Source organism: Carlito syrichta, unplaced genomic scaffold (assembly GCF_000164805.1).
Source record: "Carlito syrichta isolate Samal-C Ts95f unplaced genomic scaffold, Tarsius_syrichta-2.0.1 Scaffold305602, whole genome shotgun sequence".
NCBI classification, from domain to species: domain Eukaryota; kingdom Metazoa; phylum Chordata; class Mammalia; order Primates; family Tarsiidae; genus Carlito; species Carlito syrichta.
Genome location: NW_007249698.1, coordinates 261,051 through 282,700, shown reverse-complemented (window position 1 = coordinate 282,700; position 21,650 = coordinate 261,051). Strand labels below are relative to the sequence as shown.

The 21,650-nt window shown below is 33.5% G+C and overlaps 2 protein-coding genes across 2 annotated transcripts in view; one reads left to right on the top strand and one right to left on the bottom strand.

Moving 5' to 3' along the window:
* HCN1 (hyperpolarization activated cyclic nucleotide gated potassium channel 1) overlaps positions 1-21,650 on the top strand; it is a 377,442-nt gene that overhangs the window by 188,019 nt on the left and 167,773 nt on the right. The window lies entirely within an intron of this gene.
* On the bottom strand, positions 6,953-7,395 carry LOC103264145 (60S ribosomal protein L30-like). The gene has a single exon (XM_008061794.1). The coding sequence runs from the start codon at positions 7,345-7,347 to the stop codon at positions 7,000-7,002; it is 348 nt and encodes a 115-aa protein (XP_008059985.1). The 5' UTR covers positions 7,348-7,395; the 3' UTR covers positions 6,953-6,999.

Genomic DNA, 21,650 nt, shown 5'->3' with positions numbered 1-21,650 from the left:
CTGTCTAGTGACTGCTCTCTATTGGATAGAAACATGACCTCATCACAAAAGGAAAACAATTGGCTTACTGTGCCCTTTCTTCTTAGACACAGATTTTCTTATGAGAGCAAACATATGAAAATGAACTATAATCTGATGTTTTACAAAATAAAATGTATATTTCTAAACACCTTTAATTTGCATTACAGTTCTCTAATAGAGAGGGATAAAACATACTTCTAAAATTATATATTGACTATGGCCACATCAAATTGCTTTAGCAATATAAGACCAAGCCATGAGTTCCAAACTTTTTTTTTTAAAGCTAGCTCTTAAATTTTAAGCAAAAAATGGCTAGAAGAAGCATGGTTCATGAAACTACCTCATCCAACAAGTGACACCTGCTAAAACTGGGGGAAAAGACAAAATACCTTGCAGTCCAATATTTCCTCCAAAATGACTAATGTATTAGCTTCAATTCTTTCTCTCCCTCTCTCTCTATATATATGTCTCCATATATATATATATATATATAGCTCCATATATATAGCTCCATATATATATATATAGCTATATATATATATATAAACTTTCACAAATGTTGTATCAAGTTATGTCTTACACATTATGTTATTTCACCTATTCTGAGTGAAACAGGTAAAAATACATTCATTCCCTTTTTACAGATGAAAAGTCTGACAAAGGGAATTGGGATTCCATTTGCATAAATCCAGAGACAGATAGTATGGGAACTAGTTATAAAATCTATATTTCTCTTTGGATTAAGTGTGAACCCACCATACCACTCTATTGCATGGGCTTCAAAGAACTTAATTCATTATAAACCAATGTCAATTCATTTTTACAGAAAACAGCTATGAATTGGCTACACTACTGGAAGAACTCAGAATATATATGAAAAATATGTGAAAAGTCATTGTGTTTTATAAGCATATCTTGGTTTTTAAGGTTTCTCCTTTTACTACTGCCTTAAATCCAATAGAATCTGGCAAAGAAAAGCAATGATAATTTCTCACTTACTCTGAATTTCTCATATACTTAAGTTTCACATCAAAATGTTGTTTTAAATTAATGCAGTTTGGAATAAAATGGTGATGTTGTCTTCAATTCAAGAATCAATGGAATAGCAGATTAATGGTTCTACTATATTGCTCCTTTTTTATATTACTCTTCTTAATAGATAAATGGATGTCAAGCAATTCATATAAACGTTCTCTCTTTCCAAAGAATCCAAGGTTATTACCCATTTTTTTTTTTTTGAGTTAGAGTCTCACTCTGTCACCCAGACTGGAGTACAGTGGCCACTCCTGGCCACCGCAGCCTCGACCTACTGGGCTCTGGCGATCCTTCCACCTCAGCCTTCCAAGTAGCCGGAATTAGAGGCATGCGCTACCATGCCCGGCTAATTTTTTTGATTTATTGTAGAGATGAGGTCTCACTGCCCAGGCGGATCTCGAACCCACGGGCTCAGGCAATCCACTCACCTCAGCCTCCCAAAGGCGCGAGATTACAGGCTAAGCCACCAAGCCCGGCTTTATCACCCATTTTTTAAGGAAAAAAGAGATGTATGTAGACTTGAATTATGTAGGCTAAGTTGTCTATTTTCAAAAAACTTTCAAGACAAGATTACATAGTTGCTTCCCACAATGGAGGGCTCTCTACAGTTTTCTGTTTTTCTATTTCATCTCATCTTTTCTTCCTCTTGCCACTACTTCTTTCCTTCCCCTCTTTCTTTCCTTCTCCCTCCCTTTCTTTCTTTCTTTCCATCCTTCTTTCTTTCTTGCTTTCTTCTTTCTTCATTCTTCCTCCTTCCTTCCTTCCTTCCTACCTTCCTTCCTTCCTTCCTTCCTTCCTTCCTTCCTTCCTTCCTTCCTTCCTTCCTTCCTTCTTTCCTTCCTTCTATCTTTCCTTCCTTTGAACTTTATTCTATTATAAAGATGTAGGGTACAAGTCAGCATGAGATGCACAAGTAATGTATGTGCAGGTTAAGTTTGGGCCTCCAACTGGGTCTCACTTCCCCTGGTTTAGGATCAGGTGCCCTTTGTGTTGAAAGACTGATATCAACCAAGAAAAAGAAATTTAATTTCTTTAATCTATAGAATTTATGGGATTTTGCCCTTATATCTGGGGGGGAAAATATATTTATATATATAGAGAGAGAGGTGGAGTCTCACTCTTGTCGCCCAGGCTGGAGTGCAGCGGCAAGCTCACGGCCACCACAACCTCCACTTGCTGGACTTAGGTGATCCTTCCACCTCAGCTTACCAAGTAGGTGGAACTACAGATGCATACCACCACGTCCAGCTAGTTTTTGTGATTTATTGTAGGGATGAGGTCTCACCAAGTTGCCCAGGCTGGTCTTGAACCTGTGGGCTCGTAATCCTCTTGCCTCCAAAAGTACTGGGATTACAGACTGAGCCACCACACCCGGCCTGAAAAATATATTAATATACGTGTCAACATATTAATAATAACTTGGTTGCAGCCACCAAAGATTCAGCTAACTCAAAGTAAGAAAAAAAATGTATAGTATGCTGGGTTATAGATTACAATTTAAGTATTATTACATTGAAGAGGATAAAAAGTCTAATAAAATGGATTTTTATATGGCAAACATAAGGGTCTGCAACAAGGTAGGAAATAAAAAAAAAGGGAAAGGACAAATACAAGAACCAGACATAGTTTAGCCAAAGACATGAAACCTACTTGTTTTTAAATTATATTCTCAATATATGTCAATAATTGAAATGTTACCCATGACAAATACATAGAAAATTCTAAACAACAATATTTTTGTTAAAAATATTTAGTTCAATTTTGGTGCCAAAGACTAAGATTTTTGTATACTATGAGCAATTATTTTTTGACCAGGATTTATCTTCTTGAAATGTAAGTACTCACATTTTTTATGTCTATTTTTATTCCCAAAATGATTATTTCAAAACTAATTCTGACACATTTAAAAATTTATTTAAATTAAAAATATTGTGACATATCAATAATTAACTTTGTTCTTCAATAACCACTTTTATTAAAGAACTTGCTTGGTCATTTCACACAGCATTTAAGTATTAAGAAAGCATTAAAACACATTTTCATACTATAAAAATCTACCAAGAGTATAGCAGAGAGAATGGAATTATGCCAAACTGAAAAAGAGATTTCATTATTTTTACAGTTAATGTTTTCAATTATGCAAGCAAAAAACAGAGGTTAATTGTTTTATAATGTTTCTTTTTGCAGTACAACTCTTACTGTGTAGCTGAATTTAATTCATAAATTTATGTCACTCATGACAAATTATGATAATGAAATCATTGATTTAGAGACTTAGAAGTAAGTGACTTCTTTCTTAAACCACTGGTATTTTGTCTTACAAATATTTATTCCATTTGTCTTTATTACTAGTAATAAGAACATTTTTAAAAATAAAAAATAACTTCCAGATTAAATTAATAATTTGTCAGCTTCAACTTGGAACACAACTAGAGAAAATATTTAATTATTGTTTAACTTGTAGGAAGAATCTTAAAAATAGTGTATTTCACAACTGAATCCACCAAAAATAATGCCATTCGTAATGTAATATTTTGCATCTGCTTGTTTGTTTCATTGCTGATTATTTTCTTTTCAGCCAAGTTATAAAAAACTGAATGTACAGTTTCCTAAACTTGTTTATCTCTTTGTTTAGAGATAAAAGAGAATGTAGATAATTTAATTCATCTTCTTTCTATGAATCTTTTAATTGTTAAATTACAATTGGAGAACACATAACAAACGTGGCAACGGAGTTACATCTATATAGAATAAACAACCAACCAACCAGACACCTGTGAGCTCCTTTGCTATTTCATTAAACACAACTAATCAAAACCTTTAAGCCATTCATTTTGTTCACCTACTTCGCTATAATTTGACGCAGAATAGTTCAAGTGACAAGAGAAATGAGGAAAGTATTTGAAAGTTATTCGAAAAAATAATTCTGGGCTACGTACAGGTTCAGTCTAATTCAGTGTCCAAATATGTTTCTTTGTAGTATACTGCAGTTGAATATATTACAATGATCAAAAAAATCCTAACCATCAAAAACAATATAATTTATCATTTTCCATTTAAAATGTTGAGAAATAAACATCTTTTACCTCCTTTTAAAACCAAAATTCCCCTATAACTCTAAATGTCAAGAATAATTAGAAAGTTGTATTCTCTAAAAATATCACTTAATATATACATTTTACTGAATATAGAAAAAATTTAATAAGCACATGACAGATTGAGACTATCAAATTAAACTAGCTTTTGAAAAAAATCCATTAAAAAACTATAGTCAATTTAATCAAAATGTATTATCCAAATATTCTCTGACCAAGTCAAACTGACTTCAGACTGGATAACAAACTTACATGCCTATGAGACCCAATCTGGTGACATAGATTTGTGAATTAGGTCAAGTGTAAGACAAAAGGCAACCCCTTGGCTTTGGTGAACTAGTAATGGAAGCTCTGTCCAAGGGAGACAGCTACTTTTCAGTTTTAGCTGATGGTTGATTGTTATTTGGAAATGATCCACAAAGTTGTAAAAGAAAATTGGATATTCAGATTTTTATTGGAAATGCTGTTATTTTTTAAATATGGCAATTAGTTCATGCATATTTGCATACATGCACACATACATATGCATTAATATGTACATATATGTAAATTTTCTATGAAATAATTGTATAAACTTCTATATTCTTTTATGCAATTATTATTTTTTAAAAAACAATGTTTTCTAAAGAAAAAAGCAACAGCAATCCTGATTTAGAGCCAACAGACTATCATTTTCCAACTTCTGAAATTAATCACATGTAGTTTATAGGGTTGAGAACAGGAATATAAGCTTTGCCACTCTGTGCATTGGTCTATTCTCTCAGACTCAGGCAGTAACAGAATTATTTCTTTCTCTTCCATTTACAAAAAGGAAAAAAAATCAATGAATGTAAAAGGCAACTATGGAAAATTGGAGAAAAAGGATTGTCCACATTAACAGTTCAACTGGACTTTGCAGACTTGTTGCATTAATTTGAATTTCTCTTTACATAGATTTAACTGGTGATTCAATAATAATTTGAATTTCTTTTACATAGATTTAACATGTGATTCAATAATAATATGATAAATTACCAAATAGCTATGACTGACAGAATAGTCTTAAATAAAATAAATTTTAAAAATCAAAATGACAAAACAGACAATTTAAATAAAAACTTTCCAGACAATTATTTATTATTGCAATACAAAAATAATCCTTTTTTATTTAAGATATGATGTCCTTGAAAACAGCACACATACAATGTACATAATTTGATGAGTGGTAAGAATTTTTTCAAAGTTAATATCTTTTGTCTTCATTTTCCATGTTGCCTATTGCTGAAAAATGTCAAATGAGATATCTATTAACTAATAAGTCAAGATCTGGAGTTTTACTGCATCAATTTCCATAGTAGACAGTTACATGACTCAAGAGACCTGGAATTTAAGCTTTCTTTCTAAATATTCAAGATGAGGAACTGTATTCATTATCAGGTATATAGCATCCTGCTCATGTAAGCAATGACATCAGAAATATATCCAGCATCTTAAATTTATTATAAGAAAACTGTTCTTCATTTGTAAGTATATAGTGTCCAGGTTACATTGAAAAGGATTTGGAAGAGTATTGCATATGCATCTAGCTATGACACCACTTTTTATACCACAGGATCAATTTGTATACACTTATTTGTATGAGATTAGGATGCATTAAATAGTATCTCATCTTTTCTCTTTCTTTCTTTTTCTTTCTTTTCTTTTTTTTTTTCTTTTCTTTCTCCCTTCTGTCCCCTCCTCCCCATCCTCCCTTCTCCTTCCCTTCCTTTCCTTCCGTTTCTTGAGTGGCTATTCTTATACCCTCTGATCTAGTGGAAAAATATATTGATAATAAAACAGAGTCTTGCCCTCAAAGTTGTCTGTTTTTCCCAGAGAAATAGAACATAAACAAACTAAAAAGCTGTAAAATATGTTAGGCAACACAAATCCTGTAGAGAAATCTAAAGCAAGAAGACAGAAAACTGTAACCTGGATAAAGCAGATCTATTTAAAATAGAATGGTTCTTAGAGACCATCTCCAAAGCAAAGACATTTGAACAGAGAACTGAAGGAAATGAAGGAATCAATTATGCAAATATCTAGAAGAAGAAGAAGATGAGGGCTGGGGAGTGTGGCAGGGGTAGAGTGAAAGAGAACAAAAATGATGTTGGAAAGATACTGGGAGCCGGTCAAATCACAAAGGATCTTGAAAACCCTGGGAAAATTTGGTGCTCTATCCTTTGTAAAATTGAAAGCTAAGTGATATCCCGTTGCCCATGCTGTGAAAACCTGTGCCAGGACTGAAGACAGAGAAAAGAGTGTTGTTTTGCTGTTTTACAGAATAAGCTACAGCATCAGGAACTAAGGTACCTGTGAGCAAGTGTCTAAGTAAGCCCACAAGTAAGTGATTTGTACAGAAAAACATAGTGGTCTGTAGTGTGTGACCAATGCTTGAGGTGGCCAGGACAGAGCACAGGGAGTTGTGATCTGAACTAGCAAGGTCCAGCAATGTGACAGCAGCTCCCTTCACCCTGAAGGAGAGCAAAGAACACAGTTGCCAATATAAGTATATCAGACTGGTTTGAAAACATGTCATATTTCCAAGTATTGAAAGGGTAGCCACAAGAGGGGCATGAGTTTATTTGATCATGGTGGAAGCTACTAAGAACATAATTTAAATATAACCATTAAGCAGATTTTGTATTATTCTAAAGGGCGATGATTTAAATACATTTATTCTTTCATTATGTCAGTCAGTGAACACATTTATTGATAGCCTGATCTGTGCCTGACACTGTTGTAAGCACTTTTATTATCTTATCCCAGTTCTACATTTTTTTTAAAAAACAAGCTCTGCCAAGTTTTATTATAAAGAACAATTTTGCATGATTTACTTTTCACCTGTCTGTTCTGGGATGCTTCTAATGATATCAGAATCACCTGGATCAATGATAGCCAGTGTGCATACTCTGTAGTATTTTCCACACGCTGTGCCCAATTCAATATTATTGCCACTGTAATGATGGACACCAGTTTTGGCCAACATAGCGTAGTACTCTATTTCAGATTTCCTCAAAGCCGGGCAGTTGTTGGCGAGGATTACCAACTTCGCTTTGCCTTGTCGGATCATCTTCAGAGTCTGTTTGTACCCCAACACGTACTTTCCACTTTTCATAACGAGTTGGAGTCTTGAGTTGATGGACTCCAGCGACTTTTTTGTCTTCTTTGCGGCCACCATCTTCCTGCCTTAGGTGCAGGACGGCCCCCAACCAAAAGCAGCCGCCAAGATTGAGTTCTACATTTTAATTGAGCATGTTACTATAACAAAAGTACTTGAGAGTAAACTTGATTTCCTCAAGTATCATGATCAGTGAAGAGAAACCAAAACAATTGTTTGGTTTCTAGCAGTCTTGGACTTACTTGAGCTCTTTGATATACATTTTTGTTTTTATTGTTTGAAAGAATACCAAGTTTTATTCCAAGTTGTGTTGGATTCCCTGTCAATATAAATATAGCATTTATCAAATATTAGTGTTTTATATTTTTGTGTATCTTCCTTTTAATCTCCTTCAATATCATCTCTTCCAAGAAGAATCCTTCTTAAACTATTCTGTGCATTTGCATTTATATAGAAATCATTAAGATTTCACTTAAAAATGCTCTTACAATTATAAAAGCAATATTCTATTGGTTAGCACAAATGACCCAGACATTCTCTTAACTCTGATGAGAATCTTCAATGCCTCTGGGCCATTTGTGCTATATCATGACACAAGGTTGTTGGAATAGAACCACAGAAATAAAACAGAACTCGGTTTAAATAAAAAGGAAGATTAGAATTTAACATATTTCTTTAAAATAACATATTTATAGAGTTTCCGAATTCAACTTATTTATTATACTTCATTTATTCTTTTGCTATAAGAAAAAACTTACTAAATATTAACTAATTCTATGCATTTATTTTGAATGCTAAGGTATCATTTTTATAAAATGTCCTCATAGCCACTCTGATATGTATGTGGAATTGTATTTGAGATAAATTTTTTGGAACAGTACAATTCAGTCGCTTACCATTTTCTGAATGAGAGAAAGCTATACTTAAATTTATAAGGAAACTTTTTCTTAGTGACCTTCCCATTAGACTTTAATGGTCTACTGGTAGTTGAAAACAAAATAATTAGCTTATTAAATTTAAATAGTACTTTATTAAAAATATAATCATTGGATAATAATGCACATTGATTGTCCCTTGAAATGTATCTTCCAGGTCTACAAGAGTTGCGAATATTCTTTTGACAAAAATAAGATGTCCATTGAGTCTAAGGAGTATTCAGAATATTATACAATTATTTCATGTGATTGCTGTCTTATTAGGCATTTGATGGCTGTACATAATTACAGTCACAGAAATGGCTATGGAGAGAGACATAATTTAATTGTATATTCTTGTAGCTAAGAATAGGAGAAACATATTAGTGAATATTGTAGAACAAATGAAAGGGTGTATTCTTCTTTCTATTTAATCCTTTACTTTAATAATTGAGCTTGCTAGAAGCTAGAAACTCTGATATTCATTTCACCTCATTTAATATTCACCAACTCCAAAGTATACATTGCTAATCCCAATTTTATGATGAGGATACTGGAGTTCTAAGTAGTTAATATCACCCAGTGTGAATAGTAGAACTGAAATTTAACTCATGTGTTTAATCCCATCCCTCAAGAGCTCTTTAAGTGTTCGGTCATTCTGTCTCAACATCTAGAAATTTACTGACTATCTAACTTGTTTTAACTCTTCTATTCAGTTTAACTCCAGGCTGGCACATATTTCAGGTGACCAAAATTGACCAGCCTCCAATGGCCCTGCTTTGTGGTATTAGAACCCCAATGCAATCCCTTTGCACATAGTAATATGATGGAAGTTATGATATATTAATTCTGAGTTTAGGTTATCTTCTGTCTTGAGTTATTTCTCTTTTGAATGACTTGCTCTGTGGGTGCGGACACTGCACTGCAGTCTGGGTGACAGAGTGAGACTCCAACTCAAAAAAAAAAAAAGCATAATGTGACAATGGCTGTGAAAGGAGGAGACTAGGATATATTCTTGGAAATAATAAAATATATTTATTTAAATGGTATACATTTAGAATTTATGGTTATTTGGCAAAGACCAGAATGAGATTTTTTTCATTATTTATGCAGTATTACAAAGAAAATTAAAAAGCCTTGGTTTTTTTTTTAAATCGAAATGCATTAAGAAAAGCATTTTCAGAATTTGTGTTTTATAATCACACTGATAAGAAATTTACATTTATTCATGTTGATGGCTACAACACAATGGAACTAATTCCCTTATGTGCTATAATGACATTCAATTCTTTCATTCATTTCTAAAATTTTTATATGTATTAAATTATTGCCTACTATGTACACTTAAGCATACTTTTGCTGATGTGATTTCCAACTGGTATTAACTAAGCAACACAACTGCATTTCTTTTGAAAGTAATCTGATTCTGATGTCCCAGTTTGAATTTGCCATGCCCACATGGGTCTGTAGCAGAGACGTTTTGACATTGAGGATGAAGCATTATGCAGAGCAAAGAGTACTAAATAGGGTATTAATAAAACTGAATTCTAAACCAAGTTTTCCCTTCTTGTACTATTTAATCTGGTAAATAGGACCCTTTTTCTGTGGCCTCTTTTTGCCCATCAGTAAATTGAGGAAGCCAGACTATTAGTAGTTAGCCTTAGAAATCTTTATTCAAACAAAAGCTGCAGACTAATGTATCAAATAAAACCTAGTTGATTACACTGACGTAGGAGTGGGACCCTGGAACCAGACTTTATCCCTCCAAGTCCTTCAAAGCCCCTATAACTGTTACTGGGTACAAGGTATGACAGTCCAATGGATGCTCTCTACAGATGTTATCTTTACAATATTCCAAAGTTATTCAGCAGAAACCATTTAATAAAATATATATGCTTCTTGCCCATAGCAAATGGAGATTGGATAAAGTGGTTTTCCCTTGGCGCTCTTGTTAATTAATAATTACTTTTTTGCTTGCTTGTGAATAAATGCTCACTATTTCATTGTCATTTTATCATAATTGGCGATCTCAGTACAGAGACTTATATCAGAGTTTAATACATATATCACACCTATATCTAAGTTTAATCACCTCCCAGATGATAAATGTAAAGTTACACAGGTATGCTAAAATGTAGAATCCCCTCCTGTCTTCTACAACAGATGTTTGAGCTAAGAACATCTGGAGCATTTTATACAGTCGGTTGGGTTTAGGTAGGGAAATCATTATTGGCTTTGTGTACTGGGCTTAGTTAAAAGCTGATTGGACAAACCCTAAAACTCTGAGTAATCTACTGCCAACATGAAATAAAAACTGTGGGAATGAACAAATCTGTGCCATAAGGAGTCTTCCCCAGTGACATTCACAGAAGTCATACAGCAGATTGCACACAAGTGCTGCCTATACATTCTTATACTCATGTATTTATATGTATGTCTGTTAAATATTTGTAAACATAGAGTAAACTGAAGTTTCAAGTGTTTTTTCATCATGCATGAAATAATTCAGTAATTCAAGAAGTCCAGATAAAATGCTGAAATAATGAAGTCTTAAGTGTAACTGAATTTTATAGTAGACAAGAAATTCCATTTTGGTTTCTTGGTTTCTTGGGTGGGGCGGTCTGTGGAGCAGACCCCAAATCTGAAAATCACACTCTCGAATACATGTTGATATTTTATTTGTGGTGCTTGCCTGAGTTTATTTCTAGTATCCTTTTTCTGTATATTTGTGTGAATTGATTCCTTTTTAAATAATATTAGAATAAAATGTCTAAATAATGTTTAAATAATGTTAGCATAAAATAGCTTTCCATTGGGAAAATAATCCTAACCCTAACCCTAACTTCATTTCAACAAATTGAAGGACTACTCAATTTTTTCATACTAATACATTTTCCTTTTAAATATATAAATTAGTAATTGATGATATGCCTCACAAAAATATAATGTAACTTATAGTTAGAGATAATATAATTTAGCTAGATATTTTCTTCATGCCAAAAATATAACTAACATTATTCTCGCACTAATATATTAGATATTTTAAATTAGCCTTGGCTTTGAACCTACTTGCATTAGTCTTAACATAAAAATAATGTAGCAAGCACCATTTAAAAAGTAATAAAGATTATCTATGATTACCTATTCTTTATTAATTTGTTGGTTCTTCTTGGTGATAAGAACTGTAATTACTGTAATTATTTTAGAAAACAGATATAATATAAAATTAGAACTTCATTTTTATTTCTCTGTGGGTTTTTTTTTTTGCAAATTTCTAATTTGAAATTAGATGCCCACCCCATTGGGTTGTTGTAAGATTGTAACTCTCTATAAAATGCTTAGCACATTTAACATATTATCAATACTCAAATTTTTGTTATTAGCAATATAATTCTCTATGACCCAAGATATAAAAAAGCTGACAATTTTCAAATCGCTCATACTCTTTATGGTTATTCAGATTGGGTCCTATACCTTCTCAGTCTACAACCTTGGATACTGATGAGTCTAACTGTCATTTAATTTATTCTTGAGAAAATGCCAACTCTTCCTTCCCCCCTTCTTGTACTACTTTAATTTATATTTTCTATATTTTAGTATTCTTCAGTTCCACTTGCCCTCTGAATTCCTACTGACTAAGCTGTGTCCAGTGTGCAAAGAATAATGGTGTTTGTTTTGCTTCAAAATGCTGCCTAGGGATGTCCATTCCAGTATTGTGTAAGCCTTTTGCATTGTAATAGTGCTTGTGCACGACTTACAGGGCAGACCACAAATATCTTCAGGGGTATTAACAGTAGTTAGGAACCCATAATCTTGTACACCTCTATAAAACTGAAAATTATATTACTTTTTTCATAGATCACTACCTTGTATCACAAGACTCAGATATTAAGTCTATAAATCCTTCAGAAGCTACTTGAAATTAATTTTCTTTTATTCTCCCCAGAGAAGAAGTTAAAAGCATTCTCTAAGCTGTAACTTGACAACTGCTATTAAATCACCTCTGCTGAATACACTTTGGAGTGAAAAATTGACCTCAGTGTTTTTCTGATACTGAGATACCATTTGATTTGTTTAATTAATACACCATACATGGATTAATCTCTTTTTAAAATCACATTATCTAGATTTGAGGGTAAACCAACCATTTTTATATCCCATCCCTCTGTGATTTTTTGCAAGTTTGAACTGTCATCATCAAACATTAATTGAGCACCCACTATACACCAAGCATGTGCTAAGTCTTACAGACACAATAAAGAAAGAAAAGGCAAGTTTCCCACTTTAGCATTCCATTGGGATAGAAAACTGCCTAGTTTGAAAATATGCATTTCCTGAGCATGTTAAACTTCAGCAAAGTGCATAAAAATTGCACATTTTTTCCAGACTAGGCGCAGAAAGGGAGGAAGGAAGAGAAAGATGCACAAGCAACTATGCTTTAGTGCCTGGAGATAGAAAAAAAAAAAAAAACGTTGGCTAAAACATGGTCTCACCACTTCTTGAAACTGAATCAGCAAATTGTTACAGCTAAGTCATGTCTTTGGTGATGTCATTGATGTTTATGCTTTTTGTAATTAAGGTTGGCCTAGCTATAAAACAGAGAATTTGATGAATGTTGGAGTTTTGTGCTTTTATACTCATTTAATTATCCAGGAATTTACAAGAAACAAAATATATTGGGAGCTTTTTGCTTGTGTTTGTTTTTGTTTATTCCTAGAGTTTTGGACTTATAATGGCTTAATCCTAGTGTGTATTACTGCTTACAAACCATTTTCTTGCCCTTCTTCTCAAAATATTTGTTTTTGATGCCATAACTAGACCATTAACTGCTATCCTTACTGCAATCCACCCTCATTATTTCTCCCACGGTCACTGTAAAAGTTACTTTTCTATGTTCCTTGAATGTTTCAGCTTCAGGCCACCTGTCACTGTGTCCTCTAATACTCGTTATTATTGTTGTGGATTTCAACATCCAAACAGATGGCTCTTCCAGTATCTTAAAACTCACCTCAATCTATGATCTTATCTGCTACACTCCCATAACCATTCACTCTTGTGCTCTTCACTCATTTTTGTTACCAATTCTACATACCCTCCCAAATCTCAACTTCAAACCTCCCATTCTCTGGTCACCACTTCACTTTCCCGTTTTTTCCCTCTGTTTCCTCAATCCAACAATATTCACAGCCCACTGGAAAACTCAATCAATTAATTGATTGAACCTTTTTGGTTCCTTTGTCTCTCATGCAACTTATGTCCTCACACTTCCCACTCCCACAAGAGATGGGCTCATTCTTCCCAACTGTCAGCCCCAGCTGAGATTTTAACAGACCGCCAGCACCAACTCGTTAGCGATGTGAATGAGAAATATTGTAAGTGAACTATCTATCTGCACTTGAAAAACCCCACATGAAGCTGCACCGATCAGAAAAGAGTTATTCTTACTGAGCCCTGCCCAAGATTCAGATTTCTAAGCCAAGTAAATGATTATTTTTTTTTTAGCCACTAAGTTTTAGACTGACTTGTTATACAATAACATACAACTAGCACAGGTGGCTAGTGGAACAAAATCTTGAGATTTTAATTGCCATCCTCTTTTATAAATTCTGTGATCCCTGGGTCACAGATTAACCTCTTTTAGCATCAGTTCCATCATCTGTAAAGTTAATTGTTATTCATACCTCTTGATGTTATTTTGAGAGATGAAAATGCTCTTAAAGTTGCTTAGAATAGAATAGTTACTTAGTTCAAAGTAATTTCTGAAGTTCCTGGCTAATATTATTTTTATTCAGTACTAAATCCAGAATAATACTAGATACAAAATATTCTGTTTTCATTTTTTTCTCTCAAACATTCAATTACTTCCTTGTTCTCTTTTCAGATTATAAATGAACTACTATATTACATTATATATAATATACATCTATATTATATTAATATTTTATTTAGCTTTTTGGTCTTTTCTAGTTCCTTTTGTTTCTAATTCAGCCTTTTCTCTTTCATTTTGGTGGACTGTTACTCATTGCAGCCTTTCTGTCTTTCTGCTATATTATTTCCAGCCCAAATTTGATTTTCAGATGCTGCAGGGTGGTAATAATACATTAATGATACATGAATGATATCAAATCAATACAAATCATACTAAATGTTTAATATAAAAGTGTGCTGTTGGTAAATCAAAGTTAAAAATTATATGTATTTATATATTAGCTACTAAACACTTAAATACAAAGTTTACTAATAAAATTAACTTTTACAAATTCCTAAGAGTGCGTGATTTGGATATTTTTTAATTCTGAATTTCTTTAAGTTAGTAGTAAAATTATTATTTTTATTTTAAAGATGTGGGGTACAATTCATGGTTAGGTATACAAATGTTCATTATGCAGATACCTTTGTTGATGAGGTGTGCCCCTCCCACCCCTGGCAGTTTCCCTCAACTGCCAATTCCACTCCCCTGCCCCCAGCAGTTTCCCACTACTGTCAATCCCTTTCTTATAGTATTATGGTAATTGTTCAAGGTCCACTTATGAGTGAAAACATATGGTACTCTGTTCTTTGTTTCTGTGATAGATCACTGAGTATGATAGACTTTAAATCCATCTGAGTTGCTGCAAAGTCCATATGTTTGCCCTTCTTTATGGAGCAGTAAAATTATTGAAATTAGGCATCTTGATAAAGAAGAAGGAAAAGTAAAGACATAAATGATTCTTGGCATGGATAATTAAAATTCTATATAAGAAAAAAACTCATTAGCACATAGCAGAATTAAACTCATAATTCAATATGATAATCTGAAACAGACTAATCTTTAAAAATTAAATTGTATAATGTTACAATTTTTACATAATGAGAAAATATAAAATAGTTTGAGGTTTTTGTGGTATTCTTTTCTTAATTATTTGCCGGTGATGTTGCTACTATGTTACAGGACTTTGCATTCATTATCACATTTTAGTCTTTTAATGCTTCTACAGGTTTTATTCACAGATAAAGAATAGAGGAGAATACAGGCTCATAGAGATTAAATGGCCTGACCAATGTAAAACTACTAGGAGGAATTTTACTTAAGAAACATTTTGCTCCAAATTATATCCTTTTTTTAAAAAACCACACTACAGATTTTACAGGCCAAAGACATAATGTTCTTGTCAGATAATATCCTGAAATTTGAAAATGGAACGTAATCAAAAAGTACCTTCACACAGTCATACCAAAGTAGTATCTGTTCCTAGACCGAAGTCAAGTAAGGATTTAAATACTTCCTTGTACTGTATGTGACATAGAAACAACTTATATTATATTTTGTTTTAATTGTAAACATTTTATCAATACTGTAATCAATAAGCAAAAGTACAAATAAAAGCAATTTAGTGAAACCATACATTTGATATATGTAACTATAGCTTAGAAATATTACATTTTACCAACACTAATAATTGATCAATGCAATTGATAATGCATTTCCTCAAAAATGATGTCATCAAATCAAGGCCTTGGTCAAGTCTCACAAAACATCTGACTGCTTTGCAAATTAATTTGTAGAATAAACTTGGAGTATTATAGAAAGAGAGGCTCAACATATTTTTGGATAAACCATAAATATTCAGATATTTTAAAAAAGAGACAAAAAAACTTCACTCAGTAGAGCAGTCATAAGGCTTAAATGTTAACTCTAAGCCCAAAAGTTGCGAACAAACTAAAACTTTGGTTTGAGATCAATTACTCAAAAAAAATTTTAAGAAATGCCAGCAAACTACATTCTGGGGACAGCCACTGTTTTTTTTGGTTTCTGTTTTTCTGTTTTGCTTTTGACATTTAAGGGTAGAGAATTGCAACATATTCAGCCTTTGGTATCCTGGTATCTTAGAAACAGGCAGCTGTTAAAAGGACCTTAGGTAAAAAACATTTTAAGAAAAATAGAGTTGACCAATGTCAGCATGCTGTGTAGGAGTCAACTCATGGAATTAGATTTTCAACTCATGGAAAATGCTGTTACACACTAAGAATTTAACCCTATCTTATCTGAAGCACAGCAAGACTACTTAAGTATGCCTTTTATACTTAGACATAGAATTTAAATTCTAATTTATAATATAGCACATATATGTATATTATTATCATGATAATTATAGCCATATAATATGAAGCACAGCAAGGTTATTGAGTATGTCTTTCATGTTGCAGGCATAAAAAACTGCCAGTTTTTTATTATATCATTAATTCGGATTACACAACCATTTCATTTGCAATATAGCTTAAAATTTTCATTATCCTGGAGTTTAGAAGGCAATTAAAGAAGAAATGTAAGGTTTTTTTAAACTATAATTAAATACATAAACACATTCTCAGATTTCATATGATGAGCAGATATGAGTGATTTTGAATTATCAGGGGACAGATCCTCTTTAAGTTCTTGCTTTAATGAAGAGAAGAGAGATTTCTATGAAAGACCATTCTCATAAGCTCTGTAATCCATTTGTTTGTAGTGTTCCAAATAAATGATCCTTAAGAGACATAACTAAAAGGCATTCGGGATACATATAAGTATATTGCAATGTAAGAATCACATTCATTAAATCCACCACACTTTATTTAAACAAGTTTTGCCTATTCAAGCAGTTAAATAGAATTAACTGCAAGGAGAGATAAAGTCATTCTTTAGATGAGGAGAGGGCATAGAATAATTCTACGCATCCAGACACCAGATCGTAAACACCTCGTATTCATTTTCTCATTCTCACAGAATTACAGCAGCACTATTCATTTCTTCATTTTTTGCTTTCACATATCAAATTCTAATTTGTTACATGCTTTGTGTGTCTTCTTATTCTTCTGCCATTCCCAAGCATCTGTCTTTTTCAAGTAACTATAATTTTGTATTTAGGCTACAATTAAGAACTCCTAGAACTCCTTAATCAGCTAGTCTCCCTTCTCTACTGACTTGATTCCATGTCACACCCTCTTGTCAGTAGAATCTGTTAATAAATAAAAATCAATCACAATGCATTTCTAGCCTTGAATTCTAATGATCCCTTTCTAGAGTTAACTAATTCATTTCATAATTTGTGGTATGAATTAATTCAAAGTTCTTCCCCAAATGGTTCAAAAATGTCATCTCTCGCTGCTCTATTACTTAGATCATTACATGGTATGGACCACATACTGAAAATTAGATTATTCTCTCTTCTAAATCTTTATTATTCCTGCCTTCTTTTTCCATTACTATCAGCCTCATATGAAATATCTTCTGCCATCTTTGGAGCTAAAATTACTAAATCACTTTGTGCTACTTGAAAATAGTATTTGATGTGATTACTAATATGCTGCTAAAAATTCTCCTATAGTTATTTTATGCATTTATGTCATTTATGTTCAAGGATTTAATGAATACTTTTTTATTTTATCAAATAATCCAATAAGTTGATTTTTGGTATGAAGTGAAATACCTCACAGATGGTGTTAATTAGAATTATGTGTATATAAATTGCGTAAGTACTTTATTGTGTAATGCACAGGGTAGGAAGGCAGAAGCTATTAATTGTGGGCCTAGAACACTGCAATTAGATTTATTATAATGCTCTCATACCATCCTGTGCAATAAGGGGCTTGCTTAAAAGTTTGACAGGAAAATCATAACCACCACTAATTCCTTCTTGTTAATTACTTACTGTGTGCCTATGTTAAGTAATGGTAATAATACATCCATGCCATTATCCCTGACTTCATTATATTCACATACTGGACACCAAAACTGTGGACTGTTATTGAAAAATATAATAAATATCTCCTTGATTGAAAACATCTTTTAGCATTAAGGATGATTTCTTATGCATAGCCCATAAACCACATATGTTTGTATGTGTATACATATATATTCATAGTATGAGAAGGAATGAATATGTTTTTCAGGATAGGTAATAGCCTAAACATTACTCTATTTTTCTATTGAATTGTTTACTTAATATAAATAAATTTATTTGTTAGTGGCGACTTAAAATACCGAGATTTCACCTTTATATTCTAGATAAGCTTTCAACATTATCAGCAATAAACAGTGAATATATATGTACTAGGAATGTATTAAAGTTTATAAAAGAAAACATATCTCCACTTGTTGTTCAGAAAACAATAATATTTGTGATTTTATATGTGAAGGCCCAAAGTTACACAGAAACCTGAACTGTTATGCTTGGATTTAATGAAGAGGAAACAATAATGTAGAAGTATGATTGGGCCGGGCTCGGTGGTTCAGCCTGTAATCCCAGCACTTTGGGAGGCCGAAGAGAGTGGATTGCCTGAGCCAGTGGGTTCGAGACCAGCCTGCGCAACTAATTAAAAATTAGCCAAGCTTGATAGTGCATGCCTGTAGTTCCAGCTATTAGAAGATTGGCGGAAATATCCCCAGTGCCAGGCCGGTCAAAGCTGTAGTGACCGTGAGTGTGCCACTGCACTCCTGCCTGAGCAACATAATGAGACTCCAACTCAAAAAAATAAATAAAAATTTTTAAAAATAAGGAGTATGATTGGACCAGAGAATATGATCTAATGGCAATACACTGGAGAAAACTAAACAAAGCCTGTTTGTTCAGATTCTTCTTGGTGTCTCTGGGTTTTTGCTCGTATAGAGCATGACATTTGTCATATCTGAGAGTCTTATGACCTTTTTCAGGGAAGGTAGATCAGAGAATTTTTTATGGCCACCTTTTCACAGAAAGGTGGGAAAATGTCAGAGAGTGACCTTGCTGCTTTTGTTATTTTCTCAGTTTTCAAGGTAACATATTTTGAGTTAGTGTGTCCTACACCCCATCAATGGGATTAATGCCTTTAAAAAAAAAAAGGAAAGGGAAAAATTTATTTCTGTGTGTGCAAGCACCAAAGGAAGGCCATCTGAGGACATAACCAGGAAGAGGGGCCTAAGAACCCAACCATAGTGGCACCCCGATCTTGGACATACCCTCTCCAGAACCATGAGAAATAAACATTTGTTGTTTAAGCCACTCAATCTATTGTATTTTCTTGGGGTAGCCCAAACTAATTAAGAAAGAAAAAATTCTACATTAAAACCAGTATTTTTCAGTTTTGTTACTTTAAAAAACAGATTTAAAACATATGCGCATGTCTAGACCACATATTTTTCAAAATATACTGTTTGGTTTTAGTTTCTTTGTTTTTTAAAAACTTTATGTAAAGGTTATTAAATTGTTCCTTTATCTTGTAAGATTTAATTCCTTCACTCATTTTGTTGACATATTAATCCATGTTGTTGCCTATTACTGTAGATCATTCATTTTCAATGTATTATAATATCCCACAGTGTGTGTATACAGTCTCTACGTTTTTGCCATTAAAATCGCTGCTGCTGTGTACATTTTTTTTTCACATGTTTGACTATGTAAGAGTTTATTTTGGGTAGATAAGTGGCATTAATGAGTTATAGGATAAGTAAATCACATGGATTAAACAAGTTAACTTGTCACTTTGGAAATTAGAGCTTTTCATGGTTTCAACACAGTCCCGGTAAATTTTGAGGAACTGGATAAAGTATAAGAAAAGGGAAGTCGATTTTAGTGAGACATTTGAGAATAGAGTCCTGACCTGAGTGTTTCAAGAAGTACATGAGGGGTGTGTGTGTGTGTGTGTGTGTGTGTGTGTGTGTGTGTGTGTGTGTGTGTGAGATAACGTAGTGATTAGGTTCTGCTCTGAGTTAGAGAAATGTAAAAGACTCCATGTTGGGGAAACACCAACAATGCATTACATAAGCTTTCTCAGGTGATAAGTTAAAATATAGGTCACCAAGGCTGGTGTGCTAACTTCACAGTGTTGTCAGCACCCAGCTTCTGCCTGCCATAGTGTGTGACTGCTACTGTCATCTCAGAAAGATTTCCCCATTCCAGTCATTATATTCACACTTCAGGAAAGAAGAGGAAGAGCAGAGGGGAGAAAAGGGTACACTCTGCTGAGATGGACTCTGTTTCCAGTGGCCCCACCTAGCAACAGTGACTTTGACCTCATTGGTCAGTACTAAATGACTTGGTGCTCCCATTCTTCTAAAGACTAAAAATAATGATCTTTTTAAGCTGGGCATATTGTCATCCCAAATCTTGTGGTGTTCTATAGCAGAAAAGGGATATTGATAAAGCAATCAGCAGTGTGCCACAGGATACAAGAAAGATGGGAGAAAAGATACATCTGTCCTATAGTTAAATTGTATTTATATTAAGAGTTATAAAAATTTAAAACTTGAGAGGCAAATATAAACTTTGGATTACAGTGCAAATTTTTTTGAGTTGTGGTCTCATTCCCTCTGTTGTCCAGGCTGGAATGCAGTGACACAGTCGTGGCTCACTGCAGTCTCAACCTCCTGGTCTCAGGAGATCCTTCCACCTCAGTCTCCTGAGAAGCTGGGATTATAGGCAAACACTAATGTTTTGACTTTTTGTAGAGACAAGGTCTCACTATGTTGCCCAGGCTGGTCTTGAACTCCTCGCAAATGTTTCTCCCTCCTTGGCCTCCTAAAGAGCTGGGATTATAGGCGTGAGCCTTAGTGTCAAGTCAAATTTCCTTTTAAAAATAAAAAGATAACTTTTTTATTTTATTTTTTTAATTTAAAGATGTGGGGTACAATTCAGAATTAGGTATATAAGTGGTTATCATACAGGTAAAGTTTTGGACCTACCTTTGGTCCCCACTTTGCCTGGTTTGAGATTAGGTATGCTTATTAATGTTATGTGTCTCCCCCTCCCTCACTCCCCCAGCAGTTTCCGGCTACTGCCATTCTCTTTCTTATAGTATTATGATAAATGTTCAGGTCCACTTATGAGTGAGAACGTGGTACTTAGTTATTTGTGTCTGTAACAGATCACTGAGTATTATAGACTCTAAATCCACCCAAGTTACTGCCAAGTCCATGATTTTGTTCTTCTTTACTGCTGTGTAATATTCTATTATGGATATGTACCACATGTTTTAAATTGTGCATAGAATTATAAGTTACTGATCTCTTAAGTTAACATTTCTTTATTCTCAGATGACTTTTATTTCTGCTTTCTCCTGAGAATTTTCCCCTTTCTGCTTATGGACTACACAGGTAGGGACAACAGACAGCAGACAGCACTCTCAAGTTACAAGATTGAAGGAAGTTTTAAAAAGAGGACTGTTTGCCAAATTATGAGTGGGATGCTGGGGACAACAAGGGATAGCAGGGTTCCAAAGGATAGTAATAACAGAAATGTTACCAACACTAAAAGCTAGAAAAGAGAGAGTAATGTAGATAAGGCTGACTGAAAGGAGTAGTGACCTTCAACAGAAAATACAGTCAGCTCATTTTCTTCAGAGTGGAAACTCACAATACTGATCACATTCGTCTTCTTCCCTCTGATCTGCTGTTAGGGTTTTCCATTGACTCAATTCAACTGAATTCAGACAACAAAGGAGTATGTTGCTGAA

What these genes read in the sequence shown, in the direction of transcription:
- LOC103264145 (XM_008061794.1), bottom strand. Translation starts at nt 7,347, where the DNA reads ATGGTGGCCGCAAAGAAGACAAAAAAGTCGCTGGAGTCCATCAACTCA.